Raw genomic sequence first — 22082 nt, 5'->3', positions numbered from 1 at the left:
CAAACTGCTTCTCCTCCCACCCCCAGGATCTCACTGCATCACCCTCGTTGTGGACAGCTACTCTAATTGCACTCTTGATTCACTGACAGTACGTGTGCCTCAGACAGAATCGAGTTTACCAGAGCAGCTCAAAGACAAGCCCAACAGTTCCTGGGGAAACGTCTGTAAAATCCTTACCATTCCCCATCCGTTCCTCCAGATCAGCTTTTAGGAACTTAGCATTAATACCATGCACCCCTCCTGTACTCTGATTTGCCTTTCACCCATCGTCACAGGATCAACTTCCTGCGCAAGGTGGTCAGTGGATACCCTCTTCACACAGAAAGTAATTTGCTGAGCTGGCTCCAAGGTGACAAGCTTGCAATGGAATGTGACACTCTGTGGTGATCTCGGGAATTTTGTACCCAAAGCGTACTGGTCTGCAGCCTCCAGACAAGTCAGCCTGACTCATCAGCAGGACTTAGAGGGGCAGACAGTGTAGTATACACTGGGATTAAAGGGATATCCCAGACAGGAAGTGGTATGGGTATGGTTTTGGTGAGTGGATTGGAATGCTCTTGAGTTGCTAATAAAGAAACTTGCTAACACTCCCGTGCTTTAGATTTGAGTATCATTACAGGTGGGTCACCGGGAGCCAGAGATTCTTCCCATTTGGCTCCTATTATACATCCAAGCTAAAGCCCTCGTGGATAGGGTGCTCTCGATGGCAAGATATACCGTTTGAGCTAGTCAAACTCGGACAGTACACCAATGTACATGCTGCGGTCTTCAAACCTTGGCTTTTGCCAACCTGTACCTAACGCAGTGCAACTCACATAAGTCTGATCTGTATAAATTGTATAATCGTCTAAGTCGTACATCTGCCCAATTTCCATTCAATTTCCTATTAAGTCCATTTAAAGTTACATGCATTAGTCGTAAGACCTGATAAGGCACAATGTCAAATGCAAGGATTATTATTATTAACAACTCCGTAACTCGCCACGACGGCATTTGCCGCTAAGGCTGTCGGGTCAAAACTTTGTTTCCTGTGCCTACCTCAAACTGAGCCCCGCACATGCGCACTCCAACACTCTGTGCTCGCCCTCCTAGGGGTGTAACATCAACGTCATCGCGCACGGCAGCGGGGGGAAGTGGGGAGGGCCAACCACCGTGTACGCCCTTCCTGCTGTAGTTCTTGCATTGTTGGAGATGCCGTCCTTTCGGGCGAGCTGTTAAACTGAGCCTCCTGCCTGTTCAGGTGGACGTCAAAGATTCCATGACACTTTGAAAACAGAAGGGTGTTTCCGGGTATCCTGGTCAGATAAAAATCAGTCATCACTTCATGGCTCTTTGTGGGATGTTGAAATACAGTCACTGCACTTTATTGTAAATCCAGTGATGTGCTTTGATATGTCCTGACGACATGATAAGGCGCTATATCAAATGCAAGGGTTATTAATATTATTTATTAATATTTTGTTATTCTTCATTATTAGTATTATAAACCATAATAATCCTTACATTTGCAGTTACTGACAATGTGCAATGAGTGTGATATATCCTTTGCAAGACTTAGACAATTTATATGTTCTTTACTACATACAGTAGAACTGTGATCTTTAAGGTTTATTTATGGTTTGAAATGCAAATTTTTTTCAAACATTTTGTCTTCCCATTAACGAGCAAGAAATTAGGTGACATTAAGTTTTCTACTTCATTATAAAAAATAATACCTTTTAAGATTTCAAAATACATAATAATAATCCTTGCATTTGATATAGTACCTCATCACGTCTTCAGGATGTCTCGAAGCACTTCACAGAATATACCGTAAAGTATAGTGACTGTATCTTGTGGGTGAAATGCGGCAACGAATTGCGCGTAGCTGTGACACAGAAATAGTCGTGGAGTGAGTGACCAAATTATTATTTTTTTAAAAAATGTTCTTGAAGGGGTTATTACGTAATTAATTAAATATCCTGTGGGTTCAGGTATGGCCTACCTTTAAGTGTTTTAAAGGATTCGGTTTCAATCAATATCAATTTTGTTTGTTCGTTCACTTCATGGCTCCTTGTGGAATGTTCTAAAATAGTTTTGTTGTTGAATCTTATAAGTGTGTGAGAATTCTCCTCGACCATTCGTTCTAAGATGAATAGGCTAATTCTGTTTAATTTTTAACTGCTGTGTGTTTTTATCTGCAGGCATATTTTGTTCTTTCACGATGTTTAGTGGTTATGAAGATGTGGAGGCCTATGAAAATGACCTGTATGGTGAGCAGATCAGTGAGTCAGAAATAGACAGTGATGTGGAGTTCCAGTTATACAGCCAAGTGCATTATGCTTCCAATCTGAGTGAAGTGGATGCTCCAGTACAGAGTTTCATCGAAAACAATGTTAAAAAGGCTGATACTGATGTGATAGTCATTTCAGACTTTGCCGATGATGATGACAGTGTTTATGGCAGCAAGGATTCTAAAGATTCAAAATCTGGAGCTACAGAAAGAGATCAATCCATCGAGGAGTTTGCATCACATTCAAGCAACCATGCCTTCCATTCAGCATCAAATTCCAGTAGAACGTCTGGACTGTGTACTTCAAGTAAATGCAGATTGGCTCCGGCAGATATCGCCGCAAACTCTAGTTTGGGCAGGAAACGTCAGCAAATCCAAGAGTTTATAATATTAGAGGACAGCGATAGTTCAGAAGAAGAGAATGATGATGAAATCAAGAGCTGGATGATCCTAGGACATAATGAGGAAGAAGATAAAAACTTGCAGTTCAACATACACACGTCTGCGAGGCTGAACAATGAAGGTAGGAGCTTCAAAAATGTGTTGGGACACCACATTGTAAACAAGGCAAATAGCGATGAACCCAAATTTGCTAACTTGTTTTCTATGCTTTGAGGATCTCTTCAAATTGAAAGAGTAGGCCAGCAGAGGCAAGAGTAGACGATCAACAACTGGTGCTTAGGTGATACCAAGCTTGGGTTTTAATAACACATCAATTAAAGTGGGAAGCGAAAACCTATCCAAAATGCTGACTCCAGACATCTACACAGTGAAACCCTAACAGCCCTTTTCTTATCATGTAACATTTAGGAAGGAATGAAAAACGTTATGTTGATATTATTTCGCATCTAGCTTTCAGAGATGTACATGCTACAAAATATATTAAGTGATCAAATAGATTGCTTAAAAGATAAACGTTCATGTATTAATTTGGACAATTACATGAAGCATCCAATTTATTAACTTAATTGAGGTTATTTTTTCACTGTACTCTGATCTGCTGATAGTTAATTGTTTATTTATTGACTTGGACAAGGCTTGAAAATGACTCAACAAGCAATGAAATAATTTGATGTCCAGATAAAATAAGAAACCATTTCACATCAGTCTGTCAAAACTGGGAATCAAGAGTGATTCAAGCTGCAATCGCATTGAGTTCAGAAGATATGATATGCCACAAGAGCGAAGCTTGAGTATATGTAAACGATATCTGAAGTCTGATCCTGTACGTATGTACAGAGCATTCCAGACTGGTTTAATTAGAGATCTCTGTACTACCCTAAGCTCCCAGGTGTTTATAACCATGGGGCAACAAGCAGCTACACAGTGGAAAGTTTCCTTTCTCGCTACTGGACCTTCCAGCAATGTTGGGGAAATGTATAATTTAAAAGTGAGGATGAGGATCTTGAACTTAATCCTCTGGGGGATGGGGAGCCAGTGTAGCCGAATGAGGATGGTGTAGTTAGGCTCACAGAGCCTGGTGTAGGAGAAGGTACGAGCTGCAGAGTTCTGGATGGTCTGCAGCTCGTGGAGGGAAGAGTTGGGAAGTCTGGTGAGCGGAGAGTTGGCGTAGGCAAGCCTAGATGGGATAAAAGGATGAATAAGAGTCTTATTGGCCCAAGGAGAGACGTAGTGGAGGCTGTGAAAAGCTGAATGGGTGAAGATAGAGGTTGTGGGCTTTAAAGGACAATTAAAAGAGATTCCACAATGGGTCCGTGAGGTGGAGAGTGCATCCATGTCGATTGATGCTGTCAGCTTCTGAGAAGAGCAGGCACTGACGGGAACCAAGCAGGAGAGAGACGGTCTTTTCGACATCTGAGTGGGAGAAAGTTAGGTCTCATCAGGACTTGATGTCTGATAGGCAATATTGACAGTGGTCAAGACAGCGTTGATCCTGGAGTCGAGGTTGGAGGCAGAAAGATGGGTGTCATCCGCATACATGTGCAAGTTAACCCCAGGCCAGCAGATGACATTGACGAGTGGGAGCTTCTAAATATTAAAGAGGAGAAAACCGGGGGATAGAGGCACAGGGAGATGCCATTGGCAAATATGTTATATGGAGACACCGGGATAGGCAAGAATGAAACCAGGAAAGGACAGAACTGTGAAGGTAAAGTTGAAAGCTAAGGCGGGAGAGAAGAATAAAATGGTCGACAGTGTTGAAGGTGGCAGAGAGGTCGAGAAAGATGAGGAGGCATAAAGCCCTGGTCACAGATGGAGAGAATGTAATTTGTGAATTTGACCAGGGCAGTCTCGATACTGTGGGCAGATTGAAAGCCGGATTGGAGGAGTTCATGCAGGGACTTTACGGAGAGAAAAAAGCGAAACAAGTGGCATTTGGCTTCACTGAATATATCTTTTGATGTAGATTTCAGAGGAGTGGAGAAAATCATCACCTGAGGGAGAACCCCTCATTAACCTCAAGTCATTGCTCAATCGCCTCCAGTCTTAATCAGCTGCCCGTGTCCTCCACTCTTTTGATTTTTTTTTCTGTTGCTCATTCTTTACTCCCTCCTTTCCAAAGTCAGTGACCAATTACGCAGCCACTATTCCCGCATTCTGGAATAGTCTGTCAAAGTCATATAGCATGAACGTTCTCTTGTTGTCAACAAATTCTCACTTTGCCCAGGTCCGCACCTTCAAACTCTCCCTCCTTCATTGTAAACCACTTCAAGATATTTATTCTACATGAAAAGCTCTGCATGTGTTGCTCAGTTGGTTGCACTCTTGCTTCTGAGAGAGAAGATTGTGTGTTCAAGTCCTACGTCAGGGCTTTGATCTTATAGTCTTATCATCACACAGGTCCTTGCCAGGCTCCAGTGGCTCCCAATTACCGAACGGATCGATTTCAAGATTCTCTCATTCGTTTTCAAATCCCTTCATGCCCTCTCACCTCCCTACGTATCTGACCTGTTTACCCCACTGCGTCCGCTCGGCTGGCTATGGCCCCTGTTTGTCCCTCATCCCCTCCATTCCACCATCGGTAGCCGTGCTTTTAACCACTACACCCCCAAACTGTGGAACTCTCTCCCTCAATCGCTCTGCTTTGCCCCTTTCCCACCTTCAACTCCTGCCTAAAGACCTGCCATTTTGATCATGCTTACGGTCACCTCCCTCTCCTCCTGGCTCTTTGTCGGACTCTGCCACTGTCAAGCGCTCCGGGACCCACCCCTCGTGAAGGGTGCTATATAAATACAAGTTGTTGTTGCTGTTGCAGCTGACACTCCAGTACAATGCTGCGCTGTTAGAGGTGCCGTCCTGCAGCTGACTCATTAAACCAAGCTCTGGTGAGATGCTGAAGATCCTGTGGCACTAGAAAAGAGAAGGACCAGAACCCCAATTAAAATTGGTCATTCACCTGTAGCTATTTGTGGGATATTGCTGTGCACAAATTTGTTGCCATGTTTGCTTAAAAATACACAGTAGTCACACTTCACGGTAAATCTTGGGAAGCAGTTTGGGACATTTCAGCGACATGATAAAGCGCTATATCAAATGGAAGAATTATTTATATAAATATGCAAGTTATTAGCTGAAGACAGGTCTGTGAAGTAAAAGACGAGATGACTACTTATAATTGCTCGTTGAGCCATGACAATTTTAGCGAAGCAGTTCGATTTGCCTTTTTTTTTTCTTTTTATTGGTATCATGTTAGACATTTATGGACAGGATGTTTGCAAGCAAAGGGCAACTTAATGATTCCATGAAACCTTTGCAACCTTCTCGACTGATCAACAGTTTACTTAAAAAAAAAACCGTATTCGATATGAAATCGTATTCGATATGTAACTGCTTGGTGGGAGGCAGGTATGCAGAAAAGGTAGTGTATTATTCAGCTGAAAGCGTGCGTCTCACTTGAGGCAAAGGTGCAGAGCGAAGCTAGGTGGCTACAACGGTGAGAAAGCAAAAGGCACAATAGAATTTTTTACAAAAAATTCAAAAGGGTGTAACCACCTCCTGCGATTGGATGACTCTTGTGAAGGGTTCTGCTTCCCTTTTCCCTCGAGTGTCCCCTGAGCCGCTTGTGTTCATTACCGCCGTGTTACGCACTCTCAGCCCTCCATTGTTCTCTGTCTCAAGTCACCAGATTGGCGTATTTTGTTTGATTGCAGCAGTTAAGCCAGTGAATAGGATCAGTCTGTTATTGTCCACGCAAACACGTTAGCTTTTGCGGCATGCATTCACGTAAATTGGGAACAGTTGGGGAAAGCATTCTGACAAGGGTTCACATTTTGATAAAAAGTGGTCTGAAATGTGAAACACAGAAAGAGATCTGGATTTGCTATCAACCTTCGGTTTGGTACAAATTATAAAATGGGGCATAATCAGTGTTTGAACAAGATTGAATGGCAATACCTCGGTGGCACAAAGTACCTTCGGTACCAATAGCGTGCAGTAAAACTGATCACACATGTGTATCAGTTAAAAGCTATCTGGTCCCTAGAACATCTACTGCTCATCTGTATCATTATGCTGCTTCCTGTTTGTGCAGTATCCTGTATACTGTATGTCACTCTTCAAATGCAGTTGCGTTTTTGGCCAAGACATCCTTCAAATGACTTAAGAAGAACTAATACAAATTAAGGTTCATAAATAGGGGCATAGTATACAAAAACAAAGCAATAATGCTAAACCTGTATAAATCATTACTTAGGCCACAGTTGGAATACTGTGTACAATTTTGGGCACTCCAACATAGGAAGGAAGTCAAAATAGAGAGAGGTGTAGAGGAGATTTATTGGGATGTTATGAGTAATGAAACTTATGTTGAGAAAGTGGAAGAACGAGGGTTATTTCTCTACTACAGAGAAAATTCAGAGGAAAACTGATAGGGATTTTTTAAATTGTGAGGGGTGATGTAATAAACAAGGAACAATTATTTTCCCTGCTCATGGGAACTAGGGGGCACAGATATAAGACAATAACTAAAAGAGCAAAGGAAAAGTTGAGATTTTTTTCACACAAGAAGGGTGTTAGATCGTGAAACGATGACTGATATACGTACAGTGGAATCTGCTTAAGCGGGATGCATTGGGGCAGGGAGTTTTACCCGATTTACCCAACACCTGGTAGCCAAAGTTCTTACCTTTCTTCTCTTCCCTCCCATTGCCGATACAGATAGATGTGTCCTCTCCTGGACCAGGCTCCATGACCCTATCACCCCCATGACCCCTATCGCCCCTATCACCCCTCTTTCATGAAGTGAAAGATACTGCATCAAATGCAAGAATTAGTTTAATTTTCTATGCTTCTAAAGTGTTCAATGGAAGATCCTTACTATTGAAACGTTCCTGAGTAGAATAGCTATAAGTTTAGGAGGATAACAATCATATGGGACTAAAATGAGTGAATGGCTTGGAAGAGATCATTGTCCTATAATTAACGTTCAGTCTTTTTCAATCTAATAATATTTCAATTTTAATCTAATAGAAGCTGGGTATTGTTGCTCAAAAATTAATAAGTCCAGAAAGTGTTGCAATTCCAGACTAGGTTAAGCCCAGACATTTGCAACGAGGTGTCTTGAGGGCTCCTCTTTCAAACTACCTCTCCCCTAGAAGGACCTAATGTTTGCTTGCTACTTCTCATGGACAATACAGTCAAGATTGGGAATTGGGAAAATAATTGTTCCTTGTTTATTACATCACCCCTCACAATTTAAAAAATCTCTATCAGTTCTCCTCCAAATTTTCTCTGTAGTAGAGAAACAACCCTAATTGCGGATTCTGTCTCTGTTGTATAAGCTGCTTCGATTATGGCAGTTGTCCTGTGTGCATGCGGTTGGCTTTGGCAAGACGGCGTAATAATAGTAATCCTTGCATTTGATACAGGGCCTTATCACTTCTTCGAGGCGTCTGAAAGCGCTTCACAGAATATACTGTAAAGTGATTTTGCTATGATAATAATAATCCTTGCATTTGATATAGCGCTTTTCACGTCGGGAGGACGTCCCAAAGCGCTTCACAGAACACACTGTTTTGTGGGCGAAATGCGGCAGCCAATTATGCACAGCAGTATCCCAAAAACAGTTGCAGATTATGTGACCAAATTATTATTCTTTTAATTTTGACATGTCGGCCTCCTGCGTGCTAGCCTGGAAGAAAGGCTGTTTTAATGCAGAAAGCCAGTTTGGCCGTCTGCAGTTCTACAAGTTCTATAGTTACAAGATGTTCGGAATAAGTCAAGTAATTCTTTCAGAAAGATTGTTGCAATCAAGAGGCTAAAGTTGTTTTATCGAATAGCATTCCACATGAGGGAACTCCTTATTAGAAGCATTCTGGCTATTATAACAAAGGTTTTCAGTACGCACTACAGTGCAGCCCGATTGTAATGCAGCACTTGGAGTCTGTAAAGCTTAACCTCACCTATCCATGGGGCACATTACGTCGCTCTATCAGGGCACTTCTGGAACCAGCAGTGGCAGCTTCACTTCACACGCTTCTGGTGTTGCCGTTGACGTCATGGTGCCCTGCTGCATCTACAGATCCTGAGGAGGAGGCCAAGCAGGTGACTGCAGTGCCTGAAGGAAAGGGGTCAACAACAACTTGGATTTATATAGCGCCCTCCACTCCGGACGGCGTCTCAGCTCTGGGTCAGTGCAGAGCTGTTGCACAAGTTGTTAGGTTGCAGAAAAGTTTGGGGATCCAAGGGTGTTCCCGAGTTCTATCCGAACCATGTAAACCGAAAACCATCATAATGAGGCGACACTGTATGACGTATTTGGCTGATTCATAAATTATACTCGTGATGTCTGTGCTTCAATTAGCGATGGCCAATTATCATTCCCCCAGCCATATTCATGGTTAACTATCAGGACAGACGATCAGAGCTTCCCTAGGCCACCGTGGGGGGAAGGGGGGACCAAGGACAGACACTGAGTCACGTGGCGGAGTTTGATGCCCAAAGAGGGAAGGGAGGTAGGTCAGAGCGAGAGGGAGTTGGCAGGGCATGAAGTAATTTGTACGTGTATGAGAATCTTTAAATTGTTCCATTCTGCAATAATTAATAATAATCCTTGCACCTGATATATAGTGCCTTATCACGGTGTCGAGGCATCTCAAAGCGCTTCATAGGATATACTGTAAAGTGTTATTTTGTGTATTTTGGAGTGAATAGGGAAACAGTAGAGCCCAATCACTGGGGTGGGAGACAGAATTTAGTTGGGGTGATACAGGTGGTGGAATTTTGAATTGATTGGATTTTATGAACGGTGGAGCTGGGGTGAGAAATAATCAAGGCAGGAGATGATGAATGGATGGATAAGGGTTTCAGCTTTGTCAGGTGTGTGGTTTGGTCAGAGGTGGGCAATGTTGCAGAGGTGAAGGAAAGCAATCCTGATTAGGGAGCAGATGTGGTGAAAGAAGAACAGCTGGCGATCGAACCTGAAGCCCAGGTTGTGCACATATTCAGTACATCTGGGGGATAGGTCAGGAGGTTAAAGGGGTCGGAGGTGTAGGTGAGAAGACAGAAGGATGGCTTTTGATTTATCAAGATTCAGCTGCAGAAAGTTGTCGCTTATCCAAGCCTTGATGGTTGACAAGCAAATGGGGATAGATGGATCTGGCGTAGATTTGGGCGTCATCCGCGTAGATGTGGAAGTTGATCTCTATGTCTGTGGATGAAATCATTGAGAGTGAGCATATAAATGAGAAAATGGAAGGGCCTGAGATACACCAAAGGTGACTGTGCAGGGACAGGAGGAGAAACCATTAGAAGAGACAAAAGCGTGGCTGTGGGTTAAGTAGGTCTTGAACCAGAAGAGGGGAGTCCCACTGAGGTGAATGAGGGAGGAGAGGCAGTCAAGGAGGAAGGCATCGTTGACTATCGTAGGCAATGGAGAGGTCAAGGAGGCAGATGGAGCCCGGTCATAGAAAAGAGAGGACGTCATTTGTGCCTTTGATGAGCGATGTCTCAATGCTCTGAGTCAGGCGGATCCCAGACTGGAGTGGGGAGTGGAGAGAAAGGTGTGAGATTGACAACAATGCCTTCCAGAACTTCGGCGATGAAGAGCAAGTTTACGACGGGCTGGTAGTTTGCGAAATTTGAAGCATCAAAGGTGTTTCTTTTTAGGAGAGAGGTCGTGACGGCGGTTTTGAGGAGAATGGGACAGTGCTGGATTTGAGGGACACATTGACTGTGTCAGTGAAGGGTGAGGGCATTGCTAGGAACAGTAGCAGAAATGGGGGGATGTAGAAGACATGGGGGAAGGACTGGGGGGTCAGGAGAGAGGAAGAGGATGCAACCAAGCCAATCTTTACTTTCGATACAAAGAAATCCATGATCTCTTTGTACTTGGCTTGGTGAGGATCAAAGGGAGCTTGAGAGGGTGCGGAGTGGGTGATGGAGGACAGGCGTTTGGATTAATTTGGTCTCCAGGACGGCCTTAAAAACAAGAATGAGTTGCAAATTTAATAGATTGAGCGAATATGGACAACCTTAAGACCAGAGAATTGTGTTTATTGGGATTTGGCAAGGGACAAATAATTAAATTGGTTTAGAAGTGTATAAGAAAAGTTGGCATGAAAATATGAATACAAATTTCCACATTGGCTAAAGATGAAATCTTATCGAAAGCCAATGATCCAAAACCTATTTGGGATCTGCATTTACGCATTTATTGTAAAAAGAAATGCGGCATTTCAGAATGCCCATGGCAGTAAATCCCAGTGAGGAAATGCTTACAATATTATATAATAATAATCCTTGCATTTGATTATAGCGCTTTTCACATTTTGTAGATGTCTCAAAGCGCTTCACAGAACATACTGTAAAGTAAAATTGACTGTATATATTTGTGGGCAAAACGCGGCAGCCAATTGCGCACAGCAGTGTCCCACAAACGGTCGTGGATTGAAGTGACCAGTTTATTATTGTTTTTTTTCTTGAGGGATTATTATCAGGCGTGTGGAGTAAGGAAACTTGCCCAAGGTTTTGCCCTGCCGGGAATCGAATCCAGATCTCCCACTTGCAAGTGCTCTAACCACTGAGCTACAGGATTATATACGACCTAACTCTTCCAAAAAATAGTATTTCTATGAAGAAGTATCGTCAGTACATTATCAGAAATGGTGAAAAACGTGACCCGATTCTAGATCTCTTAACAAGGATAGCCATATAAATGAGAGCTCCTTTTCCTTATCTGCAAGATCTCTGCATACTCCGGGTGATAACCATTTCACAGATGGAATAATATCCTTAGAAAAGCCTGCCTCACAAAACCGTGCAGACTATTTCTATGCCGCCGACCCTTCCTCCATCACTACCACATTTTTGCAACCATTTTCCCAATCCATATTACAGGCTTTTTCCGTAACTACCTGCTCGCCGCAAAATATTATCCACAGGAGTAGCTAAGCAAAAATGTGTGTATATAAGTGTAACACAGAATAAAGAGACAAAAAGACTTGAGCTAATCAGGATTCTGCTGTGTTAGTGCTGCTGCAAGGCATTTCGGGAATCTACAGAAAAACATTTACACGCATGGCCAGATATACAAAAGACACACAATACAAGCGTACAAAAGAAGGAAATTATATTTTTCAGGGTTTTAAATGATTTGTAAATCAAATAAATACACTATTAGCATGTTGGAAAGGGTCATTGGGACAGTAATTCACAAACTGATGTAGATGGAAGGTCTAGGCTACAACCTTGCCTCATTTAGTCGAAACAGTTCTTGAGAACTAACCCAGTAGCTTACGTTTTCAGTTACATTTTCGCAGCAAATGCAAAGGACGTTTCATCGTTGACGTAGCTTTTGATGTCACCAAGTATTTAATAATAAATTCATGTACAGAAGTGCCTCATTTATAATGTCATCAGAATCGGTTCCTCATGTGTAAAAGCGCATCCTTGAGGAGTACATTTTGTGGTCCGTATAAACACTGAACTTCAGATGGCTAGAAAAGTTTCCTTTCACATCAAGGAAACTTACAACCTTTTTTCTTTCATGTTTTACGTTTTCTGATCTTTAATTTTATTTACAAAACTTAGCAGTAATTCCTGAAAGCAGAACTGGTTAAGGTTTGAATATTTTAATGGCTACTGACAACAGTATGAATGGTTTGTAAAGCACACATTGATACTGCAAGCACTAATCTTGTAATCCCAACACTCACTGATGCTGCTACTTGTTAACACGTCTCTCTGCAGTGTTAAACTACATGCGAAAGTCTCCTCAGCAGCACAAATCATATGCTTTGTAGCAAAACCGCAATGCGATGATTAATTTGAAATTAAATGCTGTAGTTTGTGAAACAATTAATTATTTGATCTGAGGTTTGTTTAGTCTTTTATTGTGTAACACCTTGATCACAGTTAACTAGAATGAGATGCCTTGGGAGCCTGACTAAAACCTGCCTCATAATAATAATAATAATAATAATCCTTGCATTTGATATAGCGCTTTTCAGGTCGGGAGGACGTCCCAAAGCGCTTCACAGAACACACTGTAAAGTGAATTGACTGTATACTTGTGGGCGAACTCATCTCGATTGTTCTTCAGATCGCACGTATGCAAGTTGCTTACCTAATAAACTGAAGAATGAATCAGTGCTGTTTCACTGGTTACAATGGGTTATGACTGTTTGTTGTTTGTGAGGTCCGTCTCTTGTATACCGTCGTTAAAGAATGTCAAAAGGACTGAATCTGTCGATGCAATATTCAGTTTATTGTGGAGTTGATTCTCTTAAGCAGAAGATTCTGAGTTTGGCTTCAGGGCTGCCTGTCACTTGTTTGCCTTGGTTGGGTGATTTTTCTTTAAACCTGGATGGTATGCCACATAGAGGAAAGACATTTCATCTCAGACATGGCGGGTGGAAAAAAAAAAGCACCCAGGCCCCAGTGGTTTGATTTAGTCGTGCCTCCTGCTGTCCAGTTGCAATGGGCATGGAGAATTCAGCAATCTAGTCTGGTACTATTTCCTGGCTGGAGGGAGATACGCAAGAATAAGCGGTAAGGTCAGGTGGTGGAGTGGGAGGGGGTGGGTGCAAAGGGAGAGTAAAACCTGCAGCTTCTTCTGTGAGCTATAAAGTGTTAGTTTTATTGGATTTGGGCCAGTTTGTCAGTGACGGCTAAAAGCACTTGAACTGTTTTCGTATCAACATGCACATTTAAATTTCAAACCGCACAACCAAAAAACGTTTCCTACGCCCGAGAGAATAGTTGACGATATTGGACCAGGTTATCGCTTGCATTGATTATATCATAACAGTTCGTCTGTCAGTGATGGCATCACACACTAATATGGAGGACCTGCCTGTTGATATCTCGCATGATGGTCACAGCGGAGAGAAAATGAAATCGCACCAGCTTTTAAACTTCACACAATAACAGTTTATTGTTCAAAAAGGCCACCGATACCCAGGCGTGATTTCAGGCTTTCCTTCTCCCTCATGGTTTATGAGATCACGATCATAGCTACGTCAATCGCTCCTTGGTATTCATTTTCTGTTCAGTCCCTAATTGTGGACAAGTTGTTGTTGTTGTTGTTGAAGGTATACTAACATCTTCTGTCACTTACTCAGCCTTTCTCCCTCTGTTTATCAAAGTCGCGTCAGCTGCAGTGGGCAGTAATTTTTATAACAGCTTGTTTTTGAAGCCGACGCTTGTAAAATTAGCTTCGCACACGTTAAATAATATTGTTAAATTAATAAAAGTTCTTTAGCTATAGTGGAAAGGCCTCTGAAGATTTGACTAAAACCTGCAGCTTCAGCAGTCTCTTTCATCTTTTTAAGATTCTTCAGCGCTGTGGTGGAGTTGGTTTGCAGTAATTTAAATTCCCCAGGCTTTAGTTTGCTGACTAGTTTTCTGCAAGATTGCCCATGCTTACATGGTCATATACGCTGTTTGGCTGCTTGCTTTCTTCCTTCTTTTCCCCTTTTTTCTTTCTTCCTTTCTTCTCAGCTTTGTTGATTACTGAGGGATAACGACATTTTAGCATTTTTTTAATTTCTGAAACCTAAATAATTTTTTTTTGAGGTGGGGGGCGTCTCTAGCATAGCTTTACGTACAAATATATCGATCGAGTAACTCAAAGCATTTTTTTTATGCCTCTTTCTATTTTGCGTCAAACTAACTAATGGTTTTTAGTTTATTTGTATAATATGCATGACTTCAGAACCTCGGGTTCTGAGATCAAAAATGTAATACTCTTTCCCATTGCTAAGAAACCTAATGATTAGAAAAACAGTTTAGGGGGGTCATCCAGTGGGCATAGAATTATAATTTCTTTGATAATCCTTCTGACGTGTTAAAGTGGTCACTGATCCATTGATGAATTGACACTGACCCCTTTATGTTTGTGTTGCTAATAACACTATCTGAGGGGAAATCCAAATTCCTTACAGCTCTTCCAAGGCATAAAAACAAATTGACTTATTTGTTCTGTTAAGTAATGCAAATGAATTTCAGTGTTCACAGAACTTGACCAAGAGGATTCCAAAAAAATTGAAACCAAAGAAAATGAGGAATAAGTAGCAGAAACAGCAACTCTTTCTAATCATTTCTAATCATTTGTTCATTTACTCTCTTGCTTTGCTGTGGTATAAAACTGGACATCAAGGTAAAATGCACAGTTTCGGCTTTAACAACTAGCAACTTGTGATCCTTGTGCAATTTGTTTTGCCTGATATTTTTCTATCGATAAAATGTACAATGAGGAAACTCGTTACTAAAATTAATGCTGAACAACTTAATACGTTAAGGTTTTTTTCTAACCGACTACGTTAACATATATGTTAATGTAATCCCTGCTGTTACCCACAGCCCAAAGTTTCTTTCGAGTTTAACTCATTGAAGTCATCGCTGCTTATGGATGAATGTTCTTACTCTTTGCAGGGCGTTCTCAGCCAACTGTGAAACGTGAGTCATGACAGCCACATGTTTTTTTTCCTTCTCCCCCCCCCCCCCCCCCCCCCCCCAGTCTGTCTTGAAGGACCTGATGTCCCACCAAGTTATTAATTAAACAAGTAACTCTTAACCTCGATTACTTTAATGACTTTTAATTGTTATATCCATTTCAGTTATCGAAGACTGTGACAAAGGTAAGCCGCAAGAGTTAGTTGTCTTCTGTTTCTTTACAGTGGCGTGACTGACTGTGCAGGCGTGTTGAGATGGAACAGCTTGCCAGATTTCATGCAACTCTACTCTTAAGCTTAATTAAAATCCAGAGCTGAAAACTATACTGATAAATACTAATGTGCTTTAAAATGCTATCTCTAAAGCATAACCTCATAGATCCCTTTACTCCATATCGAAGGACAAAATATATTGTGTTTTATAGGACTGCTTCTTTCCTCTTCACCTTGAGGTTTACAGGGCATTGCAATTTTCCTTGTGTTATCTTGGACTGCATCAAATAAGTATTTAAAATCTACACGTTCTCTAAATGTTTTCCTCCTCATGGATTTTACTGTTATATTACTTTATATATTTGGCTAAAAACAAAGTAACTTTGCAGTCTTGGAAAACAGTTGCTCAGGAGGGACTGTTATTCAGTTCATTGACTTCTCTGTGCATTCCTTCATTTATTCCTTTATTTTTTATGCCTTGAATGACGAGCTATTTTGGATCATTAAGTAGCAGGCAAATACATTTTTATTGGAAAGTCATTTTATTTTAGAATTAAAAATGTGAGGGAAATCTCATTGAACATAAAACGGAGGAGGAAAAACTCACTTAACTTTTAAGAGGCCCTCATGTAAGATTTTAAGATTTTTAATATAAATATGGTGGTAAGTACCATCTGTTCAATTCCATTTCTGACCCCTGGATTTTTGTTCTGATTTCCAAACAGGTTTGGAATTCTTTCAGCTTTGTTTATTCAATTTCATTTGGATGGAAATTGTAAAAGTATTTTTTATATTATATGTTGACAGCAGTTTCTATATTTCGTCAACAGTAGCACTGATGACAACAACACATATTTTACTGTTTGACTGAGATCTTCCTTGGATTACAACATAATTCATTCCACCTTCACCATTTTTTTGATTCCACTTTTTGTCAGCATTATAATATTTTCAGTAAAACATTGTAATGAATACTGTTAAAATGTATTAAATAGTTTTCCTGTACAGTGTGGTTGTGGTTGCAAAGTCTCAGTTGTCACGTGATTTGACAGCAACTGAATTACGATTTCTCTTGATGGACAATTAAGACCTTAGAATATCTGCAAAATATTTGTGCCTAAATTATAAAATCAATTTAAATTCCCATCTTACGACTTTTTTAAAAAAATTCCCCGTCTTAGTTTTAAAAAGATGACCTCTGCTGTTTTACATATTAACCAAATGACCAGACATGAATCCTTGAGGGAGAGGAAATTGTTAAAACAAATTAATATTTAAAACTTAAGATACATATTGAATTTGGTTGTGTATATATGCAATAGCAGTCTACACAGCAGTGTTTTCAGACAGTTTCAGGTTTCAGTGGCTTTATAACATTGATTCAAAGGATTAATATTTAAATTGCTTTATCTAAATCCACAGTTTGCTGGCTGCTGAATTTGTGTTAAGGACGATCATTGTTTTGAATCCCTGGTTTTTCGACATCATTTTATTTTTGTTGGGTGTCTTTTTGACCGAAGAAAAATACGTCTTATTGGGCGTAGATGTTGCTGTGTAAGTAAATACGAAGCTCTGAAGCAAGTACCCATGCCAACAGATGTCTTTTCTGGAAGGAGTGCAGGTTGTAGGGAGATTTCTCATTTGGAAATTTTTTTTCAGGCGATCGTTAGTGCATGTGGCGAACAATGAAGTTCCATTTATAGTGGAATAAGTGAGTACGTAATGTATAAAACTGTCGAAATTGAACAAGAGCTCTGCGCCATATATTTGTGCAGCTAATTTCTTGTGGAGCTGAGGCTTGTAAAAGATAACATTTCCCTTTTGTACTCGGCTTGGCTGTGCTCCCTCAACTCTTGCTGAGAAGACGGGTGAACAAACATGACGCCTGTCAACACCACACTGTTGCCATTTGGTAAAAGTTTCCGAAAAAAATTCCCAAGCTAATTTCGGGGGGAATTATCTCGCCAGCAATAGGGCACCTCGTTTCTGCGTGGCTCTGCACCTTGGCAATCCAATTGAAATCCGCAGCTTGCTGTCTGCAGAAATCAGTGGCTGTTTTTCCATACTATATTTGCGATATTGATTTTGTTTCATATTTGTCCGCTGATCTGTGAAAAAAAAGGATTTTTTTAAAGTCATTTATTAAAAAAAAATCAAAACCCGGACACTAACTCAATCCAGACTTTTTAAACGTGATCATAAAATGTAAGTGGGAAACCATATTCCATCGTCTTAAGGGCAAAGAATCTTTATTTTAATGAAGCTGACATGTTTCTTTAAGTAGAATAGGAATTAAAGTTTATTGTAGTGTTTATTCATATGAAAGAAACATTTTGGAGACCAGTGTGCCAGCGGTTTATTTTCACTTTACATTTAAAAATAATAATAGTGCAGTATTTTGTTTTGTTTTTAAAACCGTGCCTAGTGATTTAAAAAATATATAATATATTATTTGATTAAGGCCATGCATAGGTTCCATTTTTGCTGAAATATTGTAGGACGTAATTTGGACATCAGTAAATTTTAGTTTTGTACAAAACTGAACAGGGCCTATTGCAAATCAAATTTATATAACCAAGAGGGTTATGTTGAGAAAGTAGCTGAAGTATGAAACAGAATTATTTATCAACCATAAGTAAGATAACGTGAAAAGTAGCCGAATGGGGAGATTGCCTGCCATGCTCGAAGCAGACAGACTCCTGCGTGTGGATTATGAAGAATAGAAATTGTTTGCTTTTTCCTTTCGTGAAAAGACTTCAACAAAAGAACCAAACGAGGGCTTTTGTAACTACTGGAGGTTTGAAATACCAGCTTGCGGGGTTGAATGACTGGTCAATAACAAGATACTAAGTCACTGTAGCTCTTTCTACAAATACAGATGTAACATCAGTAAAAATATAAAATGTGTTTTTAGCCATTCCACGATAATGTGTCACTTCAGACCTAAAGTAGTTGTCGTGGAGAAATTCCTTTTTATAAGTGAAAGGTATGTTAACAAATGCCTCTTTGTCTCATCGTTCATAGTTCCAATTTTGTATTTAAATTGAGATATAATATTGGAAACAAAACAATCCCAATAATTGCAGAGGTGCCCGACATTCTTCCAGCATCAACTTTGAAATAATTCTTCAAATCTTTGAAAGTTAAAATGCTTAAAAGGGAACGACATTCAAACTGAACTTGCAATTAATTATATTTTGTATTAAATGGTTGTACGCCATTAACGCATAAAAAAAATCCAATTTTGTCAAACAAAAATTATCTTTTCTGTCATGGCTGTTGCTGAGCCCTCCTTCCTGTAAACAAGTGAATGTAATCATTCCAACAGCTAAACTGTACTGAATAATTCTGATCTGCCATTTAGTTATATTTTACAGTCAGAGGTGTTTTGCTTAAATTGAATCGCGGTGTTACCAACAGTAAAAATGCCAAAACAGGATAGATTATAAAAGAGGATAACATTGCAATGATTGCTCATAGTCTTACAAAGCACTGCCTGCAGCTACCAACTAAATGGAAAGTAAACCATCGGGGAGCTACATTCATGCTGATCCCATTTTGATGTTCTGCTTCGTTATCGAACTATGACTTCATCAAATTTTGGTCAATGTTTCTAAGAGCTTTTCGAAGCATTTTTTTCGTCCAATGTATGTCATGATTCCTCCTGAATCAACAGCGCTAGAAATGAGGCAGTCATTGAGAGCCTAAAGCATGCAGAACAGTGATGCTTTGTATTTTATTTAGAGATGGGTACATCTAGACTTGTACATTTAGACTTTAGGTGAGAGTAAATACAGAATGGCACACATTCCCAGAGAGTTAAGTGCTTTTAATTCACAATCATCAGAGAGAAAAATAGTGAACGAACCCTGAAAGCGAATTAGATTTCCCTCTCAGTACAGCTAAGGAAAATTTATACCATTCCAGGAACAATTTCTTTTTTGATTGTGGTGCTGTTTTCCAGGGTCTAGAGCTTGATCAGCATTGTGCGCGGCTTTATTTGTTTACTGGGGTAATGTCAAACATGTTAATGTAGAAGCGCTGTTTGAAATGGTTCTAGATTTGGGAGGCAGCACTGCCAGGGTTGTTTGGAGCCAGCTGCCAGGAGGTGCATGAGAGCACATGAGGAACGATCTTGTTCAAATTCTCTATTGCCCCAGTGGAGAGCTATCTATCTTCATCTTGTCACCACTGCACAGCAGCATGGCTGAGATTAGGAATTCAACAGAGTGGAGCAATAAGACTTGTTGTCCTTCAATGGTGTGGCACCAGCGTCCCGACTACTGTATTTAAAAAGGTGATTATTTGATTGCACTTACTTTTCAGGTCTTGTAGGGAGAGAGATTCCAAGAGAAAGAACGTGTTGTGGAAGAGGGGAATGGTATTAATTAATACAGAGCAGCACATATGGCACCAACATGATGCTGGAGAGGGAGGTGGCAGATATTGATTGAGGAGAAAGAGAGAACCTTGTGATTGAGATTGGTATGAAAGGACGAGATAGAAATTTCGCATGGCGACCTCAGGGAGAAGAAAGGAAGCACTAAATGTTTTAAAAATGATATAGAAAGTTAGAGCAGGATGATGAGGGAAACTTAGTTGAGTTGGGGCATGGGAGACTTTGATGGATGAGATTTTCCGCAGCTGATGTCTTACAAATTAGTTAAGATGGCAAAATAATATCTCACGTCCACCCCACTGGTCTAAATAATTGCTCTTGTGGGCCGTGGTAATTGCTGTGATATGTGGCATGTGCTATGATTGAGGAATCCCAACCACACATGTTGAATGTTGTTTTCAGCATTCTAGTTTTTAATAAAAATCCAAGATCGTCATATGATGATTCCAACGTATTTACAAACATGATATGTAATTAAATTTTTTAAAAAAAGGTTGAATCGCCTAAACTAACCACAATACTCATTCAAGAGCAAATACAATGATGCTGGAATATGCCGTATTATAATGGCAAAAGAAACTCATCTTGAAAGTTTTTGTAATTGACAGTAACAGTCACCAATGCTAAATGTTTAAGCCAGTGTGATACTGCACTTTGGCTATAGACATCTCTTAACTACTATTCCCTGTTACCTCTCTTGGACTGGCATACAATACAATTTAGTTTTCCTCTCTTGTATGTGGGTAACAAGCAAGAATGTTACTACATATTATAAATTGTTCCTATAAAATACCCTGAAACACAGGGAATTAACATGAAATACTTTGGGGAAAAATTTATTTATGCTTTAAATGAAAATATGGGGACGAATAATAGAATTGTTGCCAAACAGAAAAGAACCATGAGAGCTAGTTTTCCAATTTCCACCAATAAATACTTTCTAAAAACTCAATTGGTTAAAAACATTTTTTCCCCTGATTTTTATTATATAACTGAACTGAAGAAAAACAGATCACTGAACAACAACCAAACAAAAAGGGCCCTGTTTTATTTCCACGTGAAAGGAGAACATACCTTTCATAACTTTAGTGTCTGTTCTGCTTCTGCCCCTTAACACTGCACTGCAGTGTAATACTAGTTTTATATTTCCTTATTGCGCTTCACAAGCATCAAAGCTATGAGCTGTATATGTTTACCTCAGAGATGTATAAATTTCTATATTTAAAAATTCCAATTACCCTTTAATATGGATTTTAGAGGCGCTTCGGCTTTTAATATTTTTATGCAAATGTCATTCCTTTTTAAATACAAAGTCCAGCAGATGTTAAGGTGTCAGTAGTGTCTATTTATAAATTCAGCCGATATCAATTTAACTGTCTCTGCCTCTGGAAATCATACCGCTACGAATTTTCCTGATATCCTGCTGGTGGAAGTACCACTTTTTATACATATATGTAACAATACATGAAGCAGCGTGGCAGGTTGTGCTGCAATATTAATATAGTGAAAGGTTTGTGGAATATCAGCTGCATCTTTATGTCCAGTTATAGTGTGCTGGTTAATGCAGAGTCAATTTCACCTTTTGCAATGATGCAAGCGGGCAGATAATAATAATAATAATAATCCTTGCATTTGATATAGCGCTTTTCACGTCGGGAGGACGTCCCAAAGCGCTTCACAGAACACACTGTAAAGTGAATTGACTGTATATTTGTGGGCGAACGCGGCAGCCAATTGCGCACAGCAATGTCCCACAAACAGTCGTAGATTGAAAATGACCAATTTATTATTGTTTTGGTTTTGGAGGGATTATTATTAGGCTCTGTGTGGAGTAAGGAAACTTGCCCAAGGTTTCGCCCTCTGCCTGGAATTGAACTCAGGTCTCTCGCTCGCAAAGCGAGTGCTCTAACCACTGAGCTACAGGACTCCACAGATGTAGTTGTATGGCTATTAGTGCACTATTGCTATAGAGTGGGAGAGAAAACAGAGGTCTGTCCTGTGCATGTGCCCTGAGCTCCTTGTATAAAGTACTGATTACTGGCTTCCGAACAAGATCGGCAGCTCTTTTTAGTTGCCATAAATTGGTGGTACAGCAGAAAGCTTGATTTTCTTTGTCTCTCAGCAAGTAAAATAGAGTAGGATGAATGTTTCCGCTGTCACTGGAGTGCGGTGGTGAAACTGCCTAAAACCAAACAATCAGCTTCCGTACCTCTGACTGCGACAAGTTTTCTGTTGGAAATGACGGAGACCCTAATTTTGGTTTGCGGTGGGCTGAAGAGCTGAATTGGTTTGCTCTCACTGATGTCCTACGCTCCAACCACAGGGAAGATAGTGGGCCCCAGCA

The 22082-nt window shown here is 40.3% G+C and overlaps 1 protein-coding gene across 1 annotated transcript in view; it reads left to right on the top strand.

Moving 5' to 3' along the window:
- Nucleotides 1-22082, top strand: part of zcchc7 (zinc finger, CCHC domain containing 7) — a 128344-nt gene that overhangs the window by 2783 nt on the left and 103479 nt on the right. The window contains exon 2 of the mRNA XM_042336513.1: nt 2184-2795. Within this exon, the coding sequence (XP_042192447.1) occupies nt 2204-2795 (592 nt within the window). The 5' untranslated portion in view covers nt 2184-2203. The remainder of the gene's footprint in view (nt 1-2183; nt 2796-22082) is intronic.

This window comes from Callorhinchus milii, unplaced genomic scaffold (assembly GCF_018977255.1).
Source record: "Callorhinchus milii isolate IMCB2004 unplaced genomic scaffold, IMCB_Cmil_1.0 Scaffold1, whole genome shotgun sequence".
NCBI classification, from domain to species: domain Eukaryota; kingdom Metazoa; phylum Chordata; class Chondrichthyes; order Chimaeriformes; family Callorhinchidae; genus Callorhinchus; species Callorhinchus milii.
Note: the sequence above shows the minus strand (reverse complement) of the source record. Positions and strands in the feature narration are given on the sequence as shown.